The sequence below is a fragment of the Phaseolus vulgaris genome, chromosome 8 (genome assembly GCF_051622355.1).
Source record: "Phaseolus vulgaris cultivar YP4 chromosome 8, ASM5162235v1, whole genome shotgun sequence".
Classification (NCBI taxonomy): Eukaryota; Viridiplantae; Streptophyta; class Magnoliopsida; order Fabales; family Fabaceae; genus Phaseolus; species Phaseolus vulgaris.
Window position 1 is genome coordinate 60,518,163 of NC_143505.1, and position 20,056 is coordinate 60,538,218.

General features: G+C 31.0%; 2 protein-coding genes across 2 annotated transcripts; one reads left to right on the forward strand and one right to left on the reverse strand.

Annotated features, from left to right (window-relative positions):
• The first annotated feature begins 1,712 nt into the window (after positions 1-1,712).
• On the forward strand, positions 1,713-4,748 carry LOC137825887 (uncharacterized). Its single transcript, XM_068631687.2, has 3 exons — positions 1,713-2,767; positions 3,030-3,937; positions 4,461-4,748. Exons 1-3 carry the CDS (start codon positions 1,714-1,716, stop codon positions 4,665-4,667), a joined length of 2,169 nt encoding a protein of 722 aa, XP_068487788.1. The 5' UTR covers position 1,713; the 3' UTR covers positions 4,668-4,748.
• Positions 4,749-15,366: 10,618 nt separating this feature from the next.
• LOC137824229 (transcription factor DIVARICATA) lies at positions 15,367-17,953 on the reverse strand. The gene is made up of 2 exons (XM_068629767.2): positions 16,590-17,953; positions 15,367-16,241 (listed from the first exon to the last, which is right to left on the reverse strand). Exons 1-2 carry the CDS (start codon positions 17,012-17,014, stop codon positions 15,752-15,754), a joined length of 915 nt encoding a protein of 304 aa, XP_068485868.1. The 5' UTR covers positions 17,015-17,953; the 3' UTR covers positions 15,367-15,751.
• Between the last annotated feature and the right edge of the window lie 2,103 nt (positions 17,954-20,056).

A 20,056-nucleotide genomic window follows, 5' to 3' on the forward strand; every position in this document is an offset into this window, starting at 1 on the left:
ACTAAAACTATGATCTAATCACCTGCTAAAAAACCATGAGTATATGTTAGTCAAGTAACTTAGTTGAGTTATGAATCTGAATTTAATCACTTGAACTTAAAGAGATAAGGAAAATAAAATTGTTTAAGTATTTATTTTGATCATATTTATTATAAAGTCTCTTCAAGAATATCGCTTTATGATTCATCAAATGAAACCTGGTGAGAAGTCCTTAGTAAAAGATATCTCTTTAACCCAACATTTCTTTAGTAAATTATCTTAGGTCAAATCAATATTTAATATATTTCATCATATGCAAGAATAATCGTCTGATATTTTATTTGAATACAAGAAAATAACGTAGGCAAATTATTCACTTAAGTTATTCAAGTGCATATGAGTTGACACATCACATGAAAGATTTTGAATCTGATTGTTTTACACACCAAGTCTTCGTCTTAACTTCATTACTCGAGCAACATTTTCAAAGATTTTTTAAAATTTATTAAAATCTTCATTAATGTTGAGTTGTTTTGTAACATAATACAATCATATGCCTTCGCCTTTCGTGTAGAACTGTAATGGAAATTACATAGAATCTAGCTCTTTGTTGGCTCACCTGATTGATTGTTAGGTGCTTGTTTGGAATTATGTATGGTTTTAAGTCTATTTGTTGAAAATTATGTAGGAATCAAAACTCTTTTGTGTAATAGGATTGGATCATCACTACAGCATTTTAGTGATGCTTGTTAGTGAGCATCATAATGAAAGTAGGGTTGGAGCACTGATGCTTCTCATGTAATATTATGTAGTAATATTCCATTAATTAAATCAATTCCTATGATTATATTAACCTCCACTAAATAATCTTCCTTAAAATCTCATTTTTCTTGTAGTGAAATGCTTCACATTTTCACTTTTATTTTATTTTATCAAAGGTAAATTACGTTACATGGTAATTAAATTTATTACCATAAAGTGAGATGCTGAAATTACTTAATTGTAAAATTTGAAGTAATAAATTTTCACTTAAATTAGAAAAATAAAATGAAATTAATGAGTTATTTTATGTAAGAATTCCAATATAAAATCCCCCAAATTTCAAGAGACCTGTGTGTTTTTCCAAGTAAGGAGTGTATTGCAACTTTGAGTTTGATTTGTGAAATTGTTTCATAAATTTTATCAGTTTTGTCCTTTTTTTCCGGTTATCCAAGTGGATAAGAAACACAACACAGTTCAAATCCTAAATGAGAGGGCTCAATCAAATTCTCAGCCAAAGGAAAATTTTCCTAAAAAAAGAAAAAATTAAATTGTTATAGTTTCAACGGCTAACCGTAATTTATGAGTCACTTTACCTATTTTCTCTTTATTATTCTTTCTTTAGTTTTTCAATTTTCAGAATAATTTGTATGGACTGAAGTCAAAAATCACATCAATATTTTCACTTCCCATCATTGATATTCGATCACTTTGTTGCGTAGTTTAGAACATAAGTTACATACATACATTTTTTTTTCATCGTTCATGGCAAAAGACCACATTTTTCTTTAAATGTTTCAATCGAAGTTTGCAACAAACATGGCAACCCAGTTTGATTGTTACCATGATGTTTACAATGACGTGTTTGGATACGGAATTGGCTAAAATGCATTCTGGGGTTGTGACAAATTATGCATGCAGGATCTTGAAAGCATCGTAGTTTGAGATTAGAAGCTACTTTGAAGGAAACAAAAAATGGGTTTGAATGCAAGGAATCTTCAACTTTGCTTATCAACAATGCTTCATGTTTCAGCTGAGATTGGCTACACTTTTATGAGAAAGCACCCATTGGTTTCGGGTGCTTTGTTGGTCTTTTTCCTTTTGTATATATTTCTCTCTTACATTTACAACTTGCTGGTGTTCTTGTCCCCATTTTTTGTGTGCATCGCCGTTTTCATTAGAATTTTTTGGAGTTCTGAGCAAAACCAACTTGCAGAGGAGGTGAAAAAGGGAAAGGAGAAAAGGGTTGAGATAAAATCTCCACCAAAGGTGCCCAAGATCAGTGAGAGACGTGGATTGTTGTACAAGTGTCCATCACATAATGCAACAAGCAGAAGAAGAAATTTCACAGGGAAGAAATTGGAGGTGTATGGTGGTTTGGAAATAAAAGCCAAGGATTTATCATCAGTGTTTCGTAATGAATTCAAAATAACCAACAGAGATATTAGAAGGACTAGACTTTTTGGTGAAGATACAAGTATTGATTCCTCGGAGGCTGCTAAAAAGCAGACATTTTTGTCTGAACCTTTTATGCTGGACCCTGTGATGACTTATGGTGATGATGGCCAAGAGAAAAAGACAGAAAACAAAGTGGATGTGGAAAAAGCTCGAGAAGATGGCAATAAAAGTGTGGAACTGAAAGAGGATGATCAGAGAAATGAAATGGATCTTGGGACATGTGCTTTGGAGAGACACAAAAGGCTAGAGAGTTTGATAGCAAGGAGAAAAGCAAGAAAACAATTGAAGTTGCAGATATCGAATGGTCTAATTGACATAAAACCAAGCCAAATTGCTCCTTTGTTTATCACAAGATTCAACCATTTTGATTCTCCGAAAGAGTTTGATGGCATACAAATGCCTGGCTCTGCACCCTCTGTTTTGAGAAGCCCATTTGATATTCCATATGATCCTTTTGAGGAGAAACCCAATCTCACAGGGGACGGTTTTGATCAAGAATTGAAGAACTTGTTGACAGAACCAAAAGACCTTGAAGCCAAAGGACACACATTGACCCACCCAATAGATGAAGGTAGCTTTTTTTATGAGTAAAGAATAAAATTAAATTAACAGTAACATTTCATGGTATGTCAATCCTTATAAAATACAAACCAAAACAACAATTACAATAAGAAATATAACATGCATTTGAGTTGCCATGGTTGCTGCATAATTATGCAGTAAAAACTGCATAAATCCCTTCTCTCCTATTCATAATCACTTTCTTTTCTCCTCACCCTCCTTTTCTTTTTTCCTCCACCTTGTGTTGATGATGATGTTACTCATTCCTACAGGTAGAGGAAATGATAATCCACTCCAACAATTATTATTTGAAGAAGCTAGTGAAAGTGAGTCCAAAGCTTTTGTTCCCAAAAGTGAAGGAAAGGAAGCAACACATGAAGAGAATGGAAAATGTGAAATTGATAAAATGGTTGACATCAGTGGTGAAGAGGTGGACAATGGTGAAGCAGGAAAGTCCAATTCAGACTTGATTCCAACAATAGATGTTGATAGAGTTCAACTTTTAGAGAAGCTAGAAGAACCAACAGTTCCTAAGCCTCAAGAGAGGGAGCACAATGCACCATTATCATCATGTGCTAGTGCTACTAAAATAAATGACTCTTTATATGAATCTCTTTCACCATCTGTTGATAAGAACCAGCCAATAAGTTTCACTGGAGGGCCAACATGTCACACCCCTTCATGTTCTTTGGCTTCTGACTTGCAAGTGGAGGTTTCTGAAATTGGTTCTCCTACACTCACAGTTGATGAGAACCATGACACCACCACAACCACTGATGGAGAATCCATTATTTATGATGGGGACATTGACAAGGATGTTACTTCTGGCAGTGAAGATATGTGGGGAGCCTCAATCCATTCAAGAGAAGTTCGAAGAGTAAGTGAGCAAGATATTTCAGAATTGAACAGCTGGAGGGACATTTCTTCACCCCTTTCTTTGCAAAACATAGATGAAGCAAATGCAGCTGATGTGAGCTCTATGTCTTCAAGATCTGACATGCCTGATGATACTCCAACTTATGCAATGAGTAGTGACCATAATAACATCTTTGGTGTCAAAGATTTTGTAACAGAACCTTCTCATTCTTCAGTTGTTACAGCACGTTGGAAGCGGTTGATGCGATTGATGGATAATCGTGCTAACCTTTCATCACCTGAAATGCATTCAGAAAAATCAAGGGTGAGTCAATTTGGTGTTCTTGTATTTATAGGATGTTATTGTGTTCATTGTTCATCTTGGTTGTTGCAAACTGTTGGAAATCCCGATTAGAGATTAGAGTCTTTCACGTATAAATGTGTGCAAACCTCATCTCATAAGCCGATTTTATGAGGTTGAGTTAGGCTTAAAGTTCATTTTTTAATATGGTATCAGAGTTATTTCGAGTCTATTTTAACTAGTGTTTGTTGAGCTTATCAGACCACCCACTATCGAACTGTTATCGGACCATTCATAATATATTGTCTCACACGCACGAATTCTCACTCTCGGTGTGAGGAGGGTGTGTTGGAAATCCACATCAACTACAGATTATAGTCTTTCACATATAAATAGGATGCAAACCTTATCTCATAAGCCGATTTAATGAGGTCGAGCTAGACTTAAAAGTCCACTCTTAACATAAATTATTTTCTTGCATGGAAGATATATATATATGCGGAAGAGTTCTTGCATTTTTATTTTAAAGTTCATTATTGTTCAACAGGAATTGTTCAACATCTCAGAGAATTCAAGTAAGGCACAAGTTATGAATGATGGGAATGACTCAACAACCTGTGAGCAAGATAACACACATAACTCAAGAGGTAATGAAGAAGTTGGTGCATTAAATTCAGATGTTCAACAAGAAATAACTGATGAAGTCTCCATCAACTCAAGTTCATCTACTTCATCCTCAGGGGCAGAACCATAGAGTGGCCAATTTAAAATATCATAGCTTAAAAAAGAACCATTAAATTTTGATATCAATGATGTCTGTAAGAAATTTAACATATTTTTAATGCACATATGTAATATATAATTATATTGACCTTGGGATACTAACTAACAAAATCTAGTAGTACATAACTGCAATTACTCTGATAGTGATGTTCAACTGTAACAAAATCTTTTGATTATGTACAAAAAAGAAGCACTTAGATCACAAATTGGAATAAGTTTTATTTTGCAAAAAGATGTGATTTTTTCTAAAAGTGAAACTCAACCAAAATCTCTTAGCTTTCTATGTATCAATATGACAAGATTGATTTTTGAAATCTTTCCAACATCTTGGGAGGTGAATCAGAATTCTTCGTTTGTTATCAAAGAGACTTTTTGCTTTATGTTTTGAGCTCAGTTGTACAATCACTGTTCACAGAAGAAGTTAGTTCTGATAAAGATTTCTTTATAAATATGACCTATTCTATTAACATTCTTGATTAATCTAGAATATAGAGTTGATTAAGGGAGAAACTTCAAATTGTAATTTTGATCTAATAGTAATCATTAGATAAACTTTTGTGTTTTTATTCTTCCTTATTAACTACATATTGTCCTTTATAGATTTTTCTATTATCGTTTTATTTGTTTGTGTGACAAATGAATTTTATTGGACTATTTTTACAACAAATTTAAACTAATTTGATGCCCTATTTTATGTTTATCAAAATTAACATAATATATCCTTTTAAAATATATGAATTATTTGATTATCCCCCTCTTACTATTTAAATTTAATCAAATTTTATAGAAATAATTAAGATGATATATAACTATAATTAAATATTTAAACCAATAAAAATCATATTCATATAATAATAAGATCAAGGATTTCAATACAATTACTTCAAAAAGAGTAAGTTAGATGTACTTTTTTTGAATTGCAAACTGATAATATTATTATTTGATACTTGTTTGTGTATATCAAAATTAATGTAATGTGTATTTTAAAGTATATACAAAAATATAAAGTATTTAATTTTAATTAAATATACATATTATCTTAATATAAATTGTATAGAAAGATACAATTTTTAATAATTATCTTTTTATACTTTTTAATTGCTCAATTTTATTTTTATTAAATTAAAATAATTTTATTATTGATAAAATAAAAGTCGTATAATCTTTCTACTCAAAATTAATTACATAATTTTCAATCAAAAAATAATTACAGAATTTTTAACTTTTTTATAAAATTATTTATTTTCTATAGTTTTAATATTATTTTAATATAATAGAAATGTGAGTCTAAATCATGATTAATAATTATTGAAACTTATCTTGGTGTATTATTGAAGTAGTGGTATTAGAACTTAATAGCTCATATAACTTAATCAAATCTTGTGACACTAGCCTCAACTTAGTGGGGGGTTTTAGATGATTACTAATTAATTATGATTGATGTTAAAAAAGTGAAAGGATATAGATTCTCATATTAAAAATTAAGGAGAAGAAAGTTTTGGTTGTGATTTGTGAGAAGTTTTCTTCATTACATTACATGGATTGTGTCAACATGAATCCCCATGAACCCATTGAAGCAGGTGTCAGACACCTTCTTTCTCTTATGACATTGAAGGAGTCCTTCTGCCATCAAACACTTCTCAATTGGTAAATGCAACCATACACACATACATACATTTTACATATAAAATTTTTGTTGTGTGTGTTTTGACTGAATCATGGAAGTTAGTCACCTGGAGTGGAATAAAGTGTGTTTTTGTAGTTGAAGTCTCTGCATGTGGTCTTATTTATTACTTTCATTTTGGTGAGTTGTGAGGTTTTTTTGGTTTGAGCAAAGGGAATAGTCTTAAGATTGATCTTCTGATGTACTTTTAGATGTTTTAGGTACTAATTTGGTGACATCTGACAAGAACTTTTAAAGGAGCAGACCAATGCAGTGACATGATAATTTTTTGAATACCAATTTAGGCTCTACTGCAGAAAAGTTGATGCTTGGTTCTGGAAATTTCAAAATACAAATATTACAAAGGAATAGCAAGTTGTTACTGAGACGTTTCAATGTAGACAAGAATTGAAAGTTGAGGAGTTATTTGCATTTTATATGAAACAGTCCAATGAGTTTTTATGTTCTTGATTTTTAGGACCAAGTCATCTGCTGATTTCACCAGAGATGCTCTTATGCTCAAGTACAATTGTGGCATTCTTGTTTTTATCTTAAACAAGCATTGTTTTTTCATTCATGGTGTACTTGTAGAGATGCAGATCTAGTTCAAAGAATTGGAGCTGCAACAGCTCTTGAACTTAGAGCAAGTAGAATTCACTATACTTTGCTCCTTGTGTGGCAGTAAGGCATCATAGCCAACTTCTGAATTATTTATGCTGATAGCTTACAATTGATACTTATTTCTTAGTATGCTATGCACAATTAATACACTTCACTTGAAAGGAAACAACACGATTTATTTTTTCTAGAGAAATAAAGAAACTCTGAACATCAAATTTGTGTGGTAGATTTTTCATTTGATTGCTACTATGGAAGCTGTGTGCAGAAAGTTGTAAAGCAGGGGAATTTGGCACTTCTTACTGATAATCATTTGGCACCAATATAACTTCCATTGCATATAAAATTTGCTTACTATTTCCATTTAATAACAATCTATAGAGAATTTCCTGCAGGAAAAAGAGAAACCTCTTCGTTTTTATATTTCTTTTATGGATCACTTTGCCTAGATTCTGAATGCACTTGAGAAAAAAAAAACAAAAAACAAAGAGAAACCTCTTTGAGCATCTTGAACTGATTGAGAAAGGGACAGTGATTCCCCTTTCTGTCACATTTGGGTGAGAAACAAGATTTTTCTCAAGGATGTATTTTACCTTGTATGCTAGCATAATCATTTCTGCTGTAAAATGTTTCATACTGGTTATTTTAAACCATTAATTTTGTTACATATTTCCAAGTTTGAAAGTTTACCTATTGTCTGTTTCTGTTCATGGGGAAGACTAACTATCACTTTTGAAACTCAATACTACATTAGGATCCGTATATCTTCATCAAGATCACTTTCAGGGTGAAGTGTAACAAGATACTACATAGCATGATTGAATCTGTTCTGCGTTTTATTTTACCTGTGAATTCAAATAAAGCATTGTGTACAGACATATGCTCCACTATAGGGATTTTGTGATTTCTGACTGGGAGGGAATTGATGAATTATTTCAACATTATGGGTCAGATTATGAATATTGCATCTCCATTTCCATTTAATGCTGGAATTGACATGGTAAAGATCTTTAATTCCCATAAAAAATAACACTGATTTCTTGATTTCATTATTATATTCAATCAAATATGCAGGTGATGGTTCCTTTCAAATATGAAATATGAAATATTTATAGAAGAGTTTATGTGACATACAAACATAAATCCGGGGAAATACTAAATAGCCAGAATTGGCAATCCTGTTGAGGGCATTTTGAGAGTGAAGTTTGCTGCTGAACTTTTAGACAAATCTTTGCTAGATGTAGTTGGTTGCAAGTTAAGCAAAATTCAGTCATAGTGAATTTCTTTGTCAAGTTTTTAAGGCTAAAATCACATGGTCTTGTTTGAATATTTTAACATGCATTCAAGGCTAAAATCCCACACTTGTGATTCTGATATCTGGTAGACCTTTGCACTTAGAACAGTGTCTAATGGAAAAGATAGATGCTCTTGTTGGTGCTTGGTTGCCAGGTACTGAAGGACGGGGAATCACAGATGTTATATTTGGAGATCATGGCTTGAAAGGTCAAACTACCAATGACTTGGTTCAGGAGAGTTGAACAGCTTGATCAACCAGTTGTTGGAGTTAGTTCAATCTGGCCCTTTATTCCCTCTTGGTTATGAACTAACATATGACAAGGACAATTCACATGACTAAAGACTTACTCAGAAATCAACAAAACGAGTTTGTGAACAATTTTTCACTTGGCACCCTGTATAGGCAAAGAGAACCTAGATAGTACTTGAAACTAGCCGTACAATTGTTGGCGTGCCGGTGATCCTTGATTCTCTGGTTTTTTTCTTCAAGTCTCCTTCCACAAATGCTGATGCTCGGTTGGGGTGATCTGAAAAAGGTACTCCGACATCAAGTAAGTACTCTGTATAAAGAGTGTATGTTGGTAATTGATAGAAGCGTACCTTACACCTCTGCAGAAGAGATGAATATGAGAGAATATTTCTAACATCTTTCAATTTATCAGTATTTAGCTTATTTGTCGGAGATATCTCCCGCATATTTCGAAATATAAATTATAACTTATTAAGTGTTATTGTAATTGTCGTTCCTGTCATTTATGGTATGTCCTGAGATGTTCTTTGACTCGGACAGTCGGTCACCTAGACCGAGACTGGTTCTTCTGGACGGGTACAGCAACAATCTTTATGCTTACCATATTGTAATATTTATGTCCAGGGCATTTGCAGTGATGAACTTCAAAGATGACCATAAATGAATGAATGTATGTATTAGATTGTCTTACTTTGTATCTGATGTGTACTGAATATTTCAAGCATCTTGAGTGGCCAATGATCTTGTAATATTGTTGAAAGGACATGTCTTTTACATTTCTATTTCTCCATAAATGCCTAAATTGTTTACCTTGTTGCCTATATTCTGGTTTATTCCCATTGGTCTGAATCTTTTGAGAGACAATTGCATCACCCAATGGACATGATGCCCACTATCAGTCATTTTTCTACATAGGCCCCACTATTTGTAGATTCATGAATTATGGCCTAATAAAAGCACCATAGAAAATTATACCCACTTTTCTAGCAGTCTTCAGAAATGATTTCTGATTAATAATTCCATTTGCAAGGTACTTCAACACTGGTTGCAATATTTGGTTTGAATTTTGATTCAACCCAAAGAAATTTAAGTGCAATCCTGATTCACTTCAATCTAATAAAGGAGAATCAAAGACAAATACACTTTAAATAAGTGGTGAGTGTTGGAGAAAAAGTTCTAGAAAGCTGAAAATTTTATCTCTCCAAATGATTCTTTATCAAAAAAAAATGTATACTTTATACCTTTCACTACCTGAAAATTTTAAAAAAATAAATAAAACAAAAGACTCCTAGAGTGTTCATTGTATGTATGCTACATATACAAGTTTTTAAATATTTTATATTAATAAGAATCATCTAAAATCTATATTAGCGAGAGTTTGTTGAGCGTATCAGGTCACTATCAGATTATTATTGGACCACTCATATTATATAGTTTCACACACAAGTTGAGAGATTTCGGCGCAAGAGAGTGTGTCCACATCGATTAGAGAGAAAGATATTTCACTTCATTACATATAAATGGGTGTAAACCTCATTTTATTAACTGGTTTTATAAGATTGAAACAATTTTTAATGAAATCTCTCTTCTCAAAAACATTTTTTTCTTCCATGATACACTTTATTTTATTTATTTTTCTTATTTCCACCTAAACTTTTGGCAACAAATAAAGAAGAATTATGGGTTGTAATTAATACAACTTGCCAAGAAAAAACAAAAGATTGCCTTTGAGTTGGTGGTTTGTCTCGTCAAACCATGCTGGCCCATTTGGCTTCTACTCTTTTTGCATTCTTCATTTTAGAGGTAAAATCATGAAATTCACTTTATATCATTGTTTTATTAGGAGTCTCAAATTACTTGCAGGAATTGCCAAAAACAGGCTCAGTAGCATCACAATTATGTTAATTGTGAAACAAAGTTAGCAAAAGTAAAATAAAACCTTTTTAAAAGGGTATATTTGTTTCTTTTACAAAACACATTAAGTTTATATAAGCTACCTGGTTATATAATATAATTAATTATATAAAAAAATCTTTAACCATATGATAGAAATTTAAACAAACTCTTTATAAATTATGAGAAGTAAAAAGTAAGATTAAATTTTAAAAAAAATAGAAATAAAGTTACTTTTATTGAAGATTTGAAAACATATTCAAACAACCTGAATTTAAACTTGAGAATATTTGAACTACTAATTAAAATATACATTATTATTCGTCCTAAACAATTTTGTTGTATGGCTATTTTTTTCTTTTTTATTTCTATTTTAACTAATTATTATATTTGAACCACATATACCATATCATAATGATCACATATACCATATCATAATGAGTGGAGAAATGGACCAAACCTTAGATGTTTTATTAAAAAAAATAGGGAAATTATAAAAAGAGAGGATTGAATTGTGATTTAATTTATTGTAGATGTGGTCCTAATAAAGAACAAAAGTTGTAACTTGCATCTAACAAAAATTATGTTTAGATGAACATATTTGAAAATTTATTCTATTTTTAGCTTTTTTAGTCTAAACAATCACATCATAAGCATATTTTGCAATTCAATTGAATCACTTGATTAACATATTATCTTGTTCTCTTTAACAAGTGATCATATCATAGTTCTAGCATATGACCAAATAATGCAGATGCAAACTACAAACTTAGTTTTAAAAACATTTTGATGAAACATTCTTCATATAAATTCCCACACTCTCCCTCTTGAATTAGTACAGACAAAAATAACATGCAATATAAAGGAAATAAGAAAGAGATAGAAATACTCACAAAAATTATATTTTTTAATTTTCACAACATCATACATTCAATTCTTAACCAACAAGTCAATTTCAACTAGACAAACTAATGTTACAAAGTACACTAGAGTATTCTTTGAGCTTGTAACCACTCTTGGTTATTCTTTCTCAAGTCAGTCTTAGCTACTCCCTTTTGAGTATTATTTGACAAATAGTTAAGGTAGGAAGGTTGGATGTTTCAATGATGAACATATCATTGGATTTAATCACTAAGGAGGATTGTGTCTGACAAAGAATACAAAGATTTTGTTTCTCTTCTAGTTCAAATGTTCTTTCAGTCTAGGAAGGGACTATGTCTTTCTATGAACATAATAGGTAAGCGCTATCCCCTAGGTGTTTGACTGAAAACTTTTAGTGTTCTTCTCATAATCTCTTTTGATCCATAATGATAGCGACACTCATGTTTTGGGTTCTAGGATCATTCTTCTGAAACTTTGAGAAATGTTCTTTATCTTAGTAGCAATTTGGAATAATATCTTCTTTATTATCTCTTTCTTCTTCTTGATGGTAAGATTTTTATAGGCACTCAAAAAAATAGTCGTTGAGAGGCCATTTGTGTCTGTTGAGAAGCTTTAGTTCTTCTATTGATCTTTTATGTGTATGTCAAAATTAAAAATATTTGATACATTTAATGCATTTTTTCTTACATGGCGTCCTTAATAACTAACAATGCTTATTTCTCTAAGTAGCAAAGCTTTTTGCACCAATTCATAGTTAAAATGCATATTGTATAGGATAGAGAATTAAGTTAGAGTTAAAATGTTCTTGTGTTAGGAAGTTGGTGAGTTTAGCTTTCATCTTAATGGATCTCTTTGGTAAAGGAAGTCAGTGGACATTTCCTGCATACAAAAAGTATACGCACATGTATGTATATTTAAGAGATATTATGTTATTTGTGTTCGTCTGGTCCTATAAACATATTTTTTATTATCTAAGCATTATGTCAGACGTAGGGAAAGACAACACTTGTTTGTTTCGTCTTTTAGATTGAACACTTGCATCTTATATGATTTATTGTGTTTGAACACCAATCTTCTTTCAAACGATGCATGATCTGTTTGAACTTAGGTGTTTTCAGCACTTAGTCAAAATCACAGGATGTTGGATTTTTTCTTAACATGTTCATAGCCTCTTCTATTTGCATCCAAGTGAAAATTCAATAAATGTTTTTATTTTATTAGTTATTGGTCCAACGAATTATAATCCATGGGGTATATTGATGTTAAATACCTTGAGTGCAAAAAACAAGGTAGATTTTGTAGACGAAAGTATCTTGTAACATCTAAATGTTTAGTCTTTGTATTCTATAAGAAAAAAATGTAATAACATGGTTATTTCATGGATAGTTTACTTAGTTTCAAATTCCATTCAATAAAACATTTTATGAATGGATAAAATGATAGATATTTAGAAAGATCTTAAATCAAGATATTCAGAAAGAGATTCATTGCCAATTTCAGACTTAGAACAATAGGCTTAAACAATAAGGTGAGGTGGTTTTTCATTAACTAACTACTTTACAAAATTACAAGTAATTTGGGAGAAGCTTAGAAATTATAAACCAAATACATTTTGTATATATACAATTAAATGTTCCTCTAATGTTCTTTCTAATATTTTGGAACTAAAATCACAAGGTCAAGTATGTAATTCTTGAATAAATTGAATAATCAATATAGCAATGTTAGGTATAATATTTTGATGGTGGATCCATTACCACCAATAGCTAAAGTTTTTCTCATGTTGTATAGTAGGAACACCAAATTCTTAATAGAAATTTGATCTGGAATTTTATTTTGAAGCTACCAACTATTTATATTCTAAAGATGATAGCTAAAACTTTGTTATTAATTTAGAAACTATTGATCAATATTAGAAACTAATTTAGATACCAATAATTTTTTTATTCTCTAAAATAATATTTAATTTAATCAATATAGCAACTAATTATTTTTTTATGTAAAATTAATTTTATTTTATGATTTTCTTGTAGTTAAAGATTGTGTTATTTACAATATTATACTTAATTCAATGAATTTGATACATAATCTTATATTAGAGTTGAGAAGGAGTAATAATATTAATGATATCCTTCTTTAATCAAGTGAGGATTTGCATCTTTAATCAAGTGCTTTTCACAATAGATTTATGTGAATTAGTGCTGCTTTTTTTTTTATCAATGATGCACTTAATTAGCTTACATATTCTCCGTCCAAGGAAAGATTGTGGGCGCGTGTTTCTCCAAGTGAATGAGACAGAAGAAAATGATGGGAGAAAAAGAACGAATAGCACATGGAATAATTAATTCTTAGAATGTTTTCATTTTCACAAGTTTAATCATGCACGCACCACGACATCAATATATATTGTTCAACTTTTTACAACACACTTTGTTTTTATTTTAACTTTATTTTGTGTGTATACATTTTATATTCATGTTCTTTTCTTTACATGAGAAGAAACTAAAACTGTTTCGGTCGGTTAGTAACTCAGTCTTGGCGACGACCGCATCAAAGCATATTTCAAGACACAATAAATGACAACAACGATAGTTACAAGAGTTCTTCGTGAATTATAATCATATCCTGAATAATGTGAAAGACATCTGAAAAATTAACTAAATACTGATAAACTGAAGATATTAAAGATACTTATATATCAATATATCTTCCTAGGGATCACAGTACACATCAGTGGATAACTGACATTCAACCCATCTCAACAAGGGTCCATGACCAATACTATAAATAAACCCTAGACAAAGGTGTGAGGTATGCTCCAATTAGTTTACAAATATACTCTTTACACAGAATACTTGTTTGATCACCGGAGTACCTTTTTCAGGTCAATCCCGACCGAACACCAACAATTAAAGAAGAAAACTTAAAAGAAGGATAGAGGAGATCACCGACACATCAGCAGTTGTACAACCAGTTCCAAATATTATCTAAATTCACTTTACCTATATAGGTAAAAAAAACAAACAGAAAAATTGATGGTAACAACAAAAAATTTATTGTGATATAACACAATTTTTAACAACCTAATTAGGCCGTAACAAGAGATTATTCATTAATATATTAACAAGAATGCTGATGAAGTGATTAATAATACATTACAAGACACACAACATTTTTTTTTATCAACAAAAAATAAAAACTTAAAACCAATGTTTAGAAGATGTTTGAATCCTATTTATAAATGCTTAGAAACAAGAACACAAGAGAGAAATATATAGACTCTGTTAATTAACATAGTTAACAGTGCAACATAGAGACTTGTGCTCTCTATTAAACATATAGGATTAAGAAAAGGTCAAACATTTTCTTTTGGGTAGGTTTCCTCCATAAATGAGATCTCAGCAGTAAGTTTTTTTGGTTACAAAATGTGATAAACGATTTGAACGAAAAAGTTTAATTTGTTTAATGCCCAGTGTCCGTACATTTAGGATCACAAGCACTATGATGTTTTCTTTGGATTAAGTGTATACAGTAGTACTACCACCATACATCACTAAATCCACTTTTGTTAAGAATAAATTGCTGTCTAATCACCCTTCTATCCATCTTTGTACCATATTTTACTCTAATTAAATAATTAACAATCCACCAATAAGGAATCTTCCTCTTCATGTAGGATTCTTAAGAAGAATTTTAAAACTTATCAGCAATTAACAAACTAAACAGGACTTGAAGTACGTGCATGCAGATTGTGTTAATGTGAAACCAATAAAATTGAGTGAAATATCAGACCTTAGACATAAGCTCAGATAGATCTTAATGAAAAACATACAAATGGGGAGGAACATAGATCTTCACTAATACTAGTCACATTCACATAGGCATAGGATACTTGTGTGGTTTTTTTAATGTTAAAACAATCTTTTGGGTGCAATCATATCTCCAAATCAAATTGAACTACTTTTTGTCTCATAATAAAGTGGCTTCTTCTAGTAATAATTTTTCTTGCCAATCCCATTAGTTAACTCATTGTCTATTAGAACAAATCACAATATCATGACCATGCAATTACACAAAGGAGAACAAGCTCCAAATATATTTATCTTTATCATCTTGTTGGCAGAAACATTAATTTACCCTTGTCATGGAATCACTTTATTGTTGCATAGCATTCTTAGAGATGCCTTTTTGGTCTTTCACTAATTGAACTAATGGGGCTTCCAACCAAGACTCAATTGCCAGCCACTCTCCTTATAAGAAGTTTTTATTTGCTGAAGAAACAAATGTATGCATGCACCTTCCTTCAAGTTCATAACTAACCAACACTGCTAGGATATTCACATAGAACTCAGGAAAAAAGCTCAACTCAAGCACTTTACTTATTGAAATGGACAGAAGATTCTGGTTCTATCCATTAATAATTGACTACAACAAGGGCTAATGATGCATAGGTCTAGTGTTGTGAGGACTGTTGCATTTGGAAAACCATGTTCTGTGTCTGAGGTCCCAAGTAAGAAGACTCATTATGCAGATTCCTTCCTTCCATTTTAACCCCAAAGGAGTTAGCACCATAGGGAGACATGAAGACTCTTTCATGAACAGGGTTGAAAGTCATAGCTACTCCTGTGCTTGACTGGTTACTCCACTGAAAATGAGTTCTTGGTGTAGTTGGAGTAGAATTTGGCTGCTGCTGCTGTGAGAGCACATGAGGTGAGGTGGATCTATTGGTGTCTTCTGAAGAACTTGTGGTGGTTTCTGTGAGATTCACTGTTGTTATGTCATGTATGCTAGCCCTTCTCTTGTCTTTGCCTCCTGAAAGTTGCCTTATGAAGTACTTCTGAGCATGGCTAGCCACCTGTGTTGGGGTTCTAGTGATCACATAATTGCGAGAAATATTTCTCCAATCACCTTTTCCATACTTCTTCAGACCCAGTAGAAACAATCTGCAGGGAACATCCAAAGGGTGTTTAAATTCCAAACTAAAAGTGAAGAAAAACAACTTTTTTACCGAACAAACTCCCCCAAAAGACATAGCTATCAATTGAGAAAAATAAAATCCAACCCTTTAATATCTACACAGAAGTCTTGTCCCTACACCTCTGCCTTTAATTAACATTAAATTCTATCCACCAATTCTAGCTTTTCACACAATCGCCATGCTTTGAAACAGATATACATTCCCAATTGATCATGATATCACATATTAAAATCTATATGAACAGTTAGCACCATATGTGAACAATAAAAAAACAGTATGTGTAAAAACAAATGCAAAAAGGTAAAAAAATTACTTATGTTCCTCTTCAGTCCAAGGCACTCCTTTCTTCCTTTCCTGCTCATGAGGTCTCACTGAGGATGATCTCTTTCCACTTCCTTTGAACCCATCATAACCAGGAGTGTTCACCCAATCTAAGGTGAAGGGTGAGGTAGCAGTGCTATAGCCAGGAACTGGGATTAACCCAGCTTCTATATTGCTAACATCAACTTCCAGTTCCTTGTACTGCTTGATCACATCAACTACTGTCTTTCCAGGAATCATTTCAGCCACTTTGTGCCACCGATCTGGAGTGTCTTTATCATGTACTGCAAGAGCATTTTCAAAGAGTTTGTTCTCTTCAGGGGTCCATTTTGTGCTCCTATTATTTTCCACCAACCAATTGGTGTTGGAGTTTGGAGAGCAAGGTGTAGGAGAAAGGGCTACAGTTTCCCACTTCATCAGTTCAGTTTACAAGTTCATACAATCAAATTTGGGCTTATTAACAGGAAAATTTAAACTTGGTGAGTGAAAAGTGAAAACTGAGGAAGATAAATCAAAGAGAAACAAAAGCAGAAGTGGAAGTTTTAGCAGAATAATATTAAGGATAAAGCCACAAACATTTCGAAGAGAATCAGAATATCTTTCTCTAAGAGTAGGAGGCTCCTCAGGAATCTAGAAAAGACCCACTTGATCAAAAAAATCAGAGAGAATGCTCCAAATTGATGATGAATGAAAACTATTATCTGTTACACAATTGGTCTAAATTCTAACAAGATAACCCTGCAAACCCAATGAGCTTCCCTCTCAGATACCAATCAGAACCAAGACAGAATCACAAAAGGCAAACATGACCCAGAAATTAAAAAATGGAACTTTAAGTGAGAGAAATATGGAAAAGCAAGAGGAGAAGGCAAACACAATGAATGTGATAAGTGTTAACCCAATTAGGAAACAAAAGAAAGAGTCAAGAGTTGAGAGCAACAGAGGGCAGAGAAAGACTTGTTCAGATGGGGAAAAAAAAACTGTTCTTTCTCCCTTTTTCCTTGTCTGTGCAACAAGGAAAGGAGAAGAAATAATAATAAAGAAAGCAACTCAGCAAAAAAAAATAATTATAGGATCCTGAAGCAAGAAAGAGGTTTTATCTGCAAGCTGAAAAGCAAGGTTTGAAGAAATGAATTTAAACAAAACTCCAAGATATTTTGTTAACTAAGAGAAAACCACCCTAAAACAAAGTGATGAAGTTGATGGTGTTGAGTTGTGATTGGATATAATGTGATTGTGGGGACTGTGTCTGCAACTATATAATGGAGACACCATCTTTTCTCTGCATTTTTCATAGAAATAATAATTATCAAATTACTCACTTCATTCATTCATTCTTTATTCATTTAATAATTTTATCATTTTTAATTTTCTTTTCTTCCATGAGGATTGGCAGCTCATCATAAATGATGGAAGAGCCAACTGCTACGCACTTGCTAAGATCAATTCTTCATTTTTTATTTATAGCATGCAAACACATTAAGCCAACTGTTTAATTTTTTTAAAAAACTATTTTTTAATTTTTTTCTATTATATATTTTTTCTGCTATTTTTTAATAATTCAATAAATTTCTAGTTTGACTTTAAAAAAAAAAATGAAACATGACTTCATATTTTAATTGGCTCTTTTTTGAACTAGGTCTAGCTATAACTAGATAGACTTGGGTACTAATTAATCACCAAGTTCAGATTTTTTTTTAACCAAATATGTCTCACTAATAAATTTAGATATTTTGTATTTGTTTTGGTCAATATTAGTAAGCTAAATTGACTATAATAGATTATTTAGATATTATATTTTATTAAAGATTAAAACTTCAGAAATAACTTTATTTACATAGAGTATCTCATTAGTATAATAGGTTTTTCTATAATAAAATATATAGATATTATTGTATCGTTTTTGTTAATATTTGAGTTTTGGTCTAATAGCTCTATATATCTTTATATTTTTTTTTATAATAATTTTTTCATGTATGACAGATGATTGTTGTTATTTAAAGTATCAGCATGTCAAGTTTTATAGTGATGTCTAAAAAGTTTTTAAAAAACTTTAAAAATAAAAAAAAATAAGTATAATTGATAAATAACAATTATAATTCACATGAATTTTAATTACACCCTTTAATACTAAAATTAAATGTATATGGTCTTATCCTATCTTAAAAAAATTCTGCATTTATTTTTAGAGGTAGTTTTAGACATCAATAATTTAACAGAAATATTCTATAGAGGTATTTAACATTTTTTATTCATTCATGTGAACTACTAGAAGTATTAAAGAGTGGTGTTGATGGTATTTTATTAATGGGCTAAACTGATAAGAAAAACTTTTCTCTCATAAACACAACCAAACTTAATAATATTTCTTCCTAAACCTTTTATTTATTAACATCACGACATAAAAAAAAGAACGATACTAACAAGTGACTTTAGGTATTAATTAATGAATATAAAATAGAAAAGTTCCAATGAAAAATTCAGTAATATACATTCACAATAACTTTGAATCTTTAATACCTTTTCTAATTACAAATTTGTCATTAATTTCTTAATTAAGGAAATTTCAAAGAGAATTCTCCGCTGCTGTTCATAAGATCAATTTCAGACAAATGTGTAGTCATTTCTTATAAGATCCCTTTAATGTATTAAATTTTTTCCGCAAATATCCTTAACTAATTAACATGTTTATATCAGAAAAAAAAAATATATTTAAAAATTAATGAGATAATATTGTTTCCTGATCCGATTTCAGAATACAAATACTCAGAAGTCCCAAAATCTTATTCAACACATTAATTTTAAATACAATAAAAATAATTTTGAAATAACAGTATAAATTATTAGGTAATTTATTATTTTTAACTAAATTTTTTATTATAATAATGTGTACCGGTCGGGTCCTCTACGATCGATTCGAAGCCAACTCATAGTCAAGATCGACCAAAACCATTACACTCAAGCAGAAGATTAACGAGTCTAATCAAAGATCAAGCATTAAGTAGTATCACTACAAGAAAATCATGAAATAGAAATCAATTTTATAGACAAAAAATAATTAGTTTCTATATTGACTAAAAAAATTATTGGTTTCTAAATTAGTTTCTATTATTAATAAATAATTTCTAAATTACTATCTAATTAACTACCAATCTTTTAACTACTAAGATTCTAAATTTGGTAGAAAAAAACTTGGTAGTTAATTAAATAATAATTTAAAATATGTAAATCACATAGGCAATGAGTAGATAGTTAAAAGGTGAAAAAAAAAGTTTAAGAGAAAAATGAAAGAAGAGCAAACTTATCGATTAAGAAGAAGGGTAATCATTCGGTTGGTTCCAAGATACATGCAAATTGAATAAAATGATGATAAATATGAATAAATTGAGTATTAAGAAAGTAAATAATATAATTTCTTATTCAGAATAAATTGTGAAAAAATATGATATTTAAATTAAA

Excerpts from the sequence above, each read along its gene's own strand:
- LOC137825887 (XM_068631687.2), top strand. The coding sequence starts at position 1,714 with ATGGGTTTGAATGCAAGGAATCTTCAACTTTGCTTATCAACAATGCTT. Across the intron at positions 2,768-3,029 it reads GACCCACCCAATAGATGAAG|GTAGAGGAAATGATAATCCA; the intron begins GTAGCTTTTTTT and ends TCATTCCTACAG. Across the intron at positions 3,938-4,460 it reads TGCATTCAGAAAAATCAAGG|GAATTGTTCAACATCTCAGA; the intron begins GTGAGTCAATTT and ends ATTGTTCAACAG.
- LOC137824229 (XM_068629767.2), bottom strand. The coding sequence starts at position 17,014 with ATGAAGTGGGAAACTGTAGCCCTTTCTCCTACACCTTGCTCTCCAAAC. Across the intron at positions 16,242-16,589 it reads TGGACTGAAGAGGAACATAA|ATTGTTTCTACTGGGTCTGA; the intron begins GTAATTTTTTTA and ends TGTTCCCTGCAG.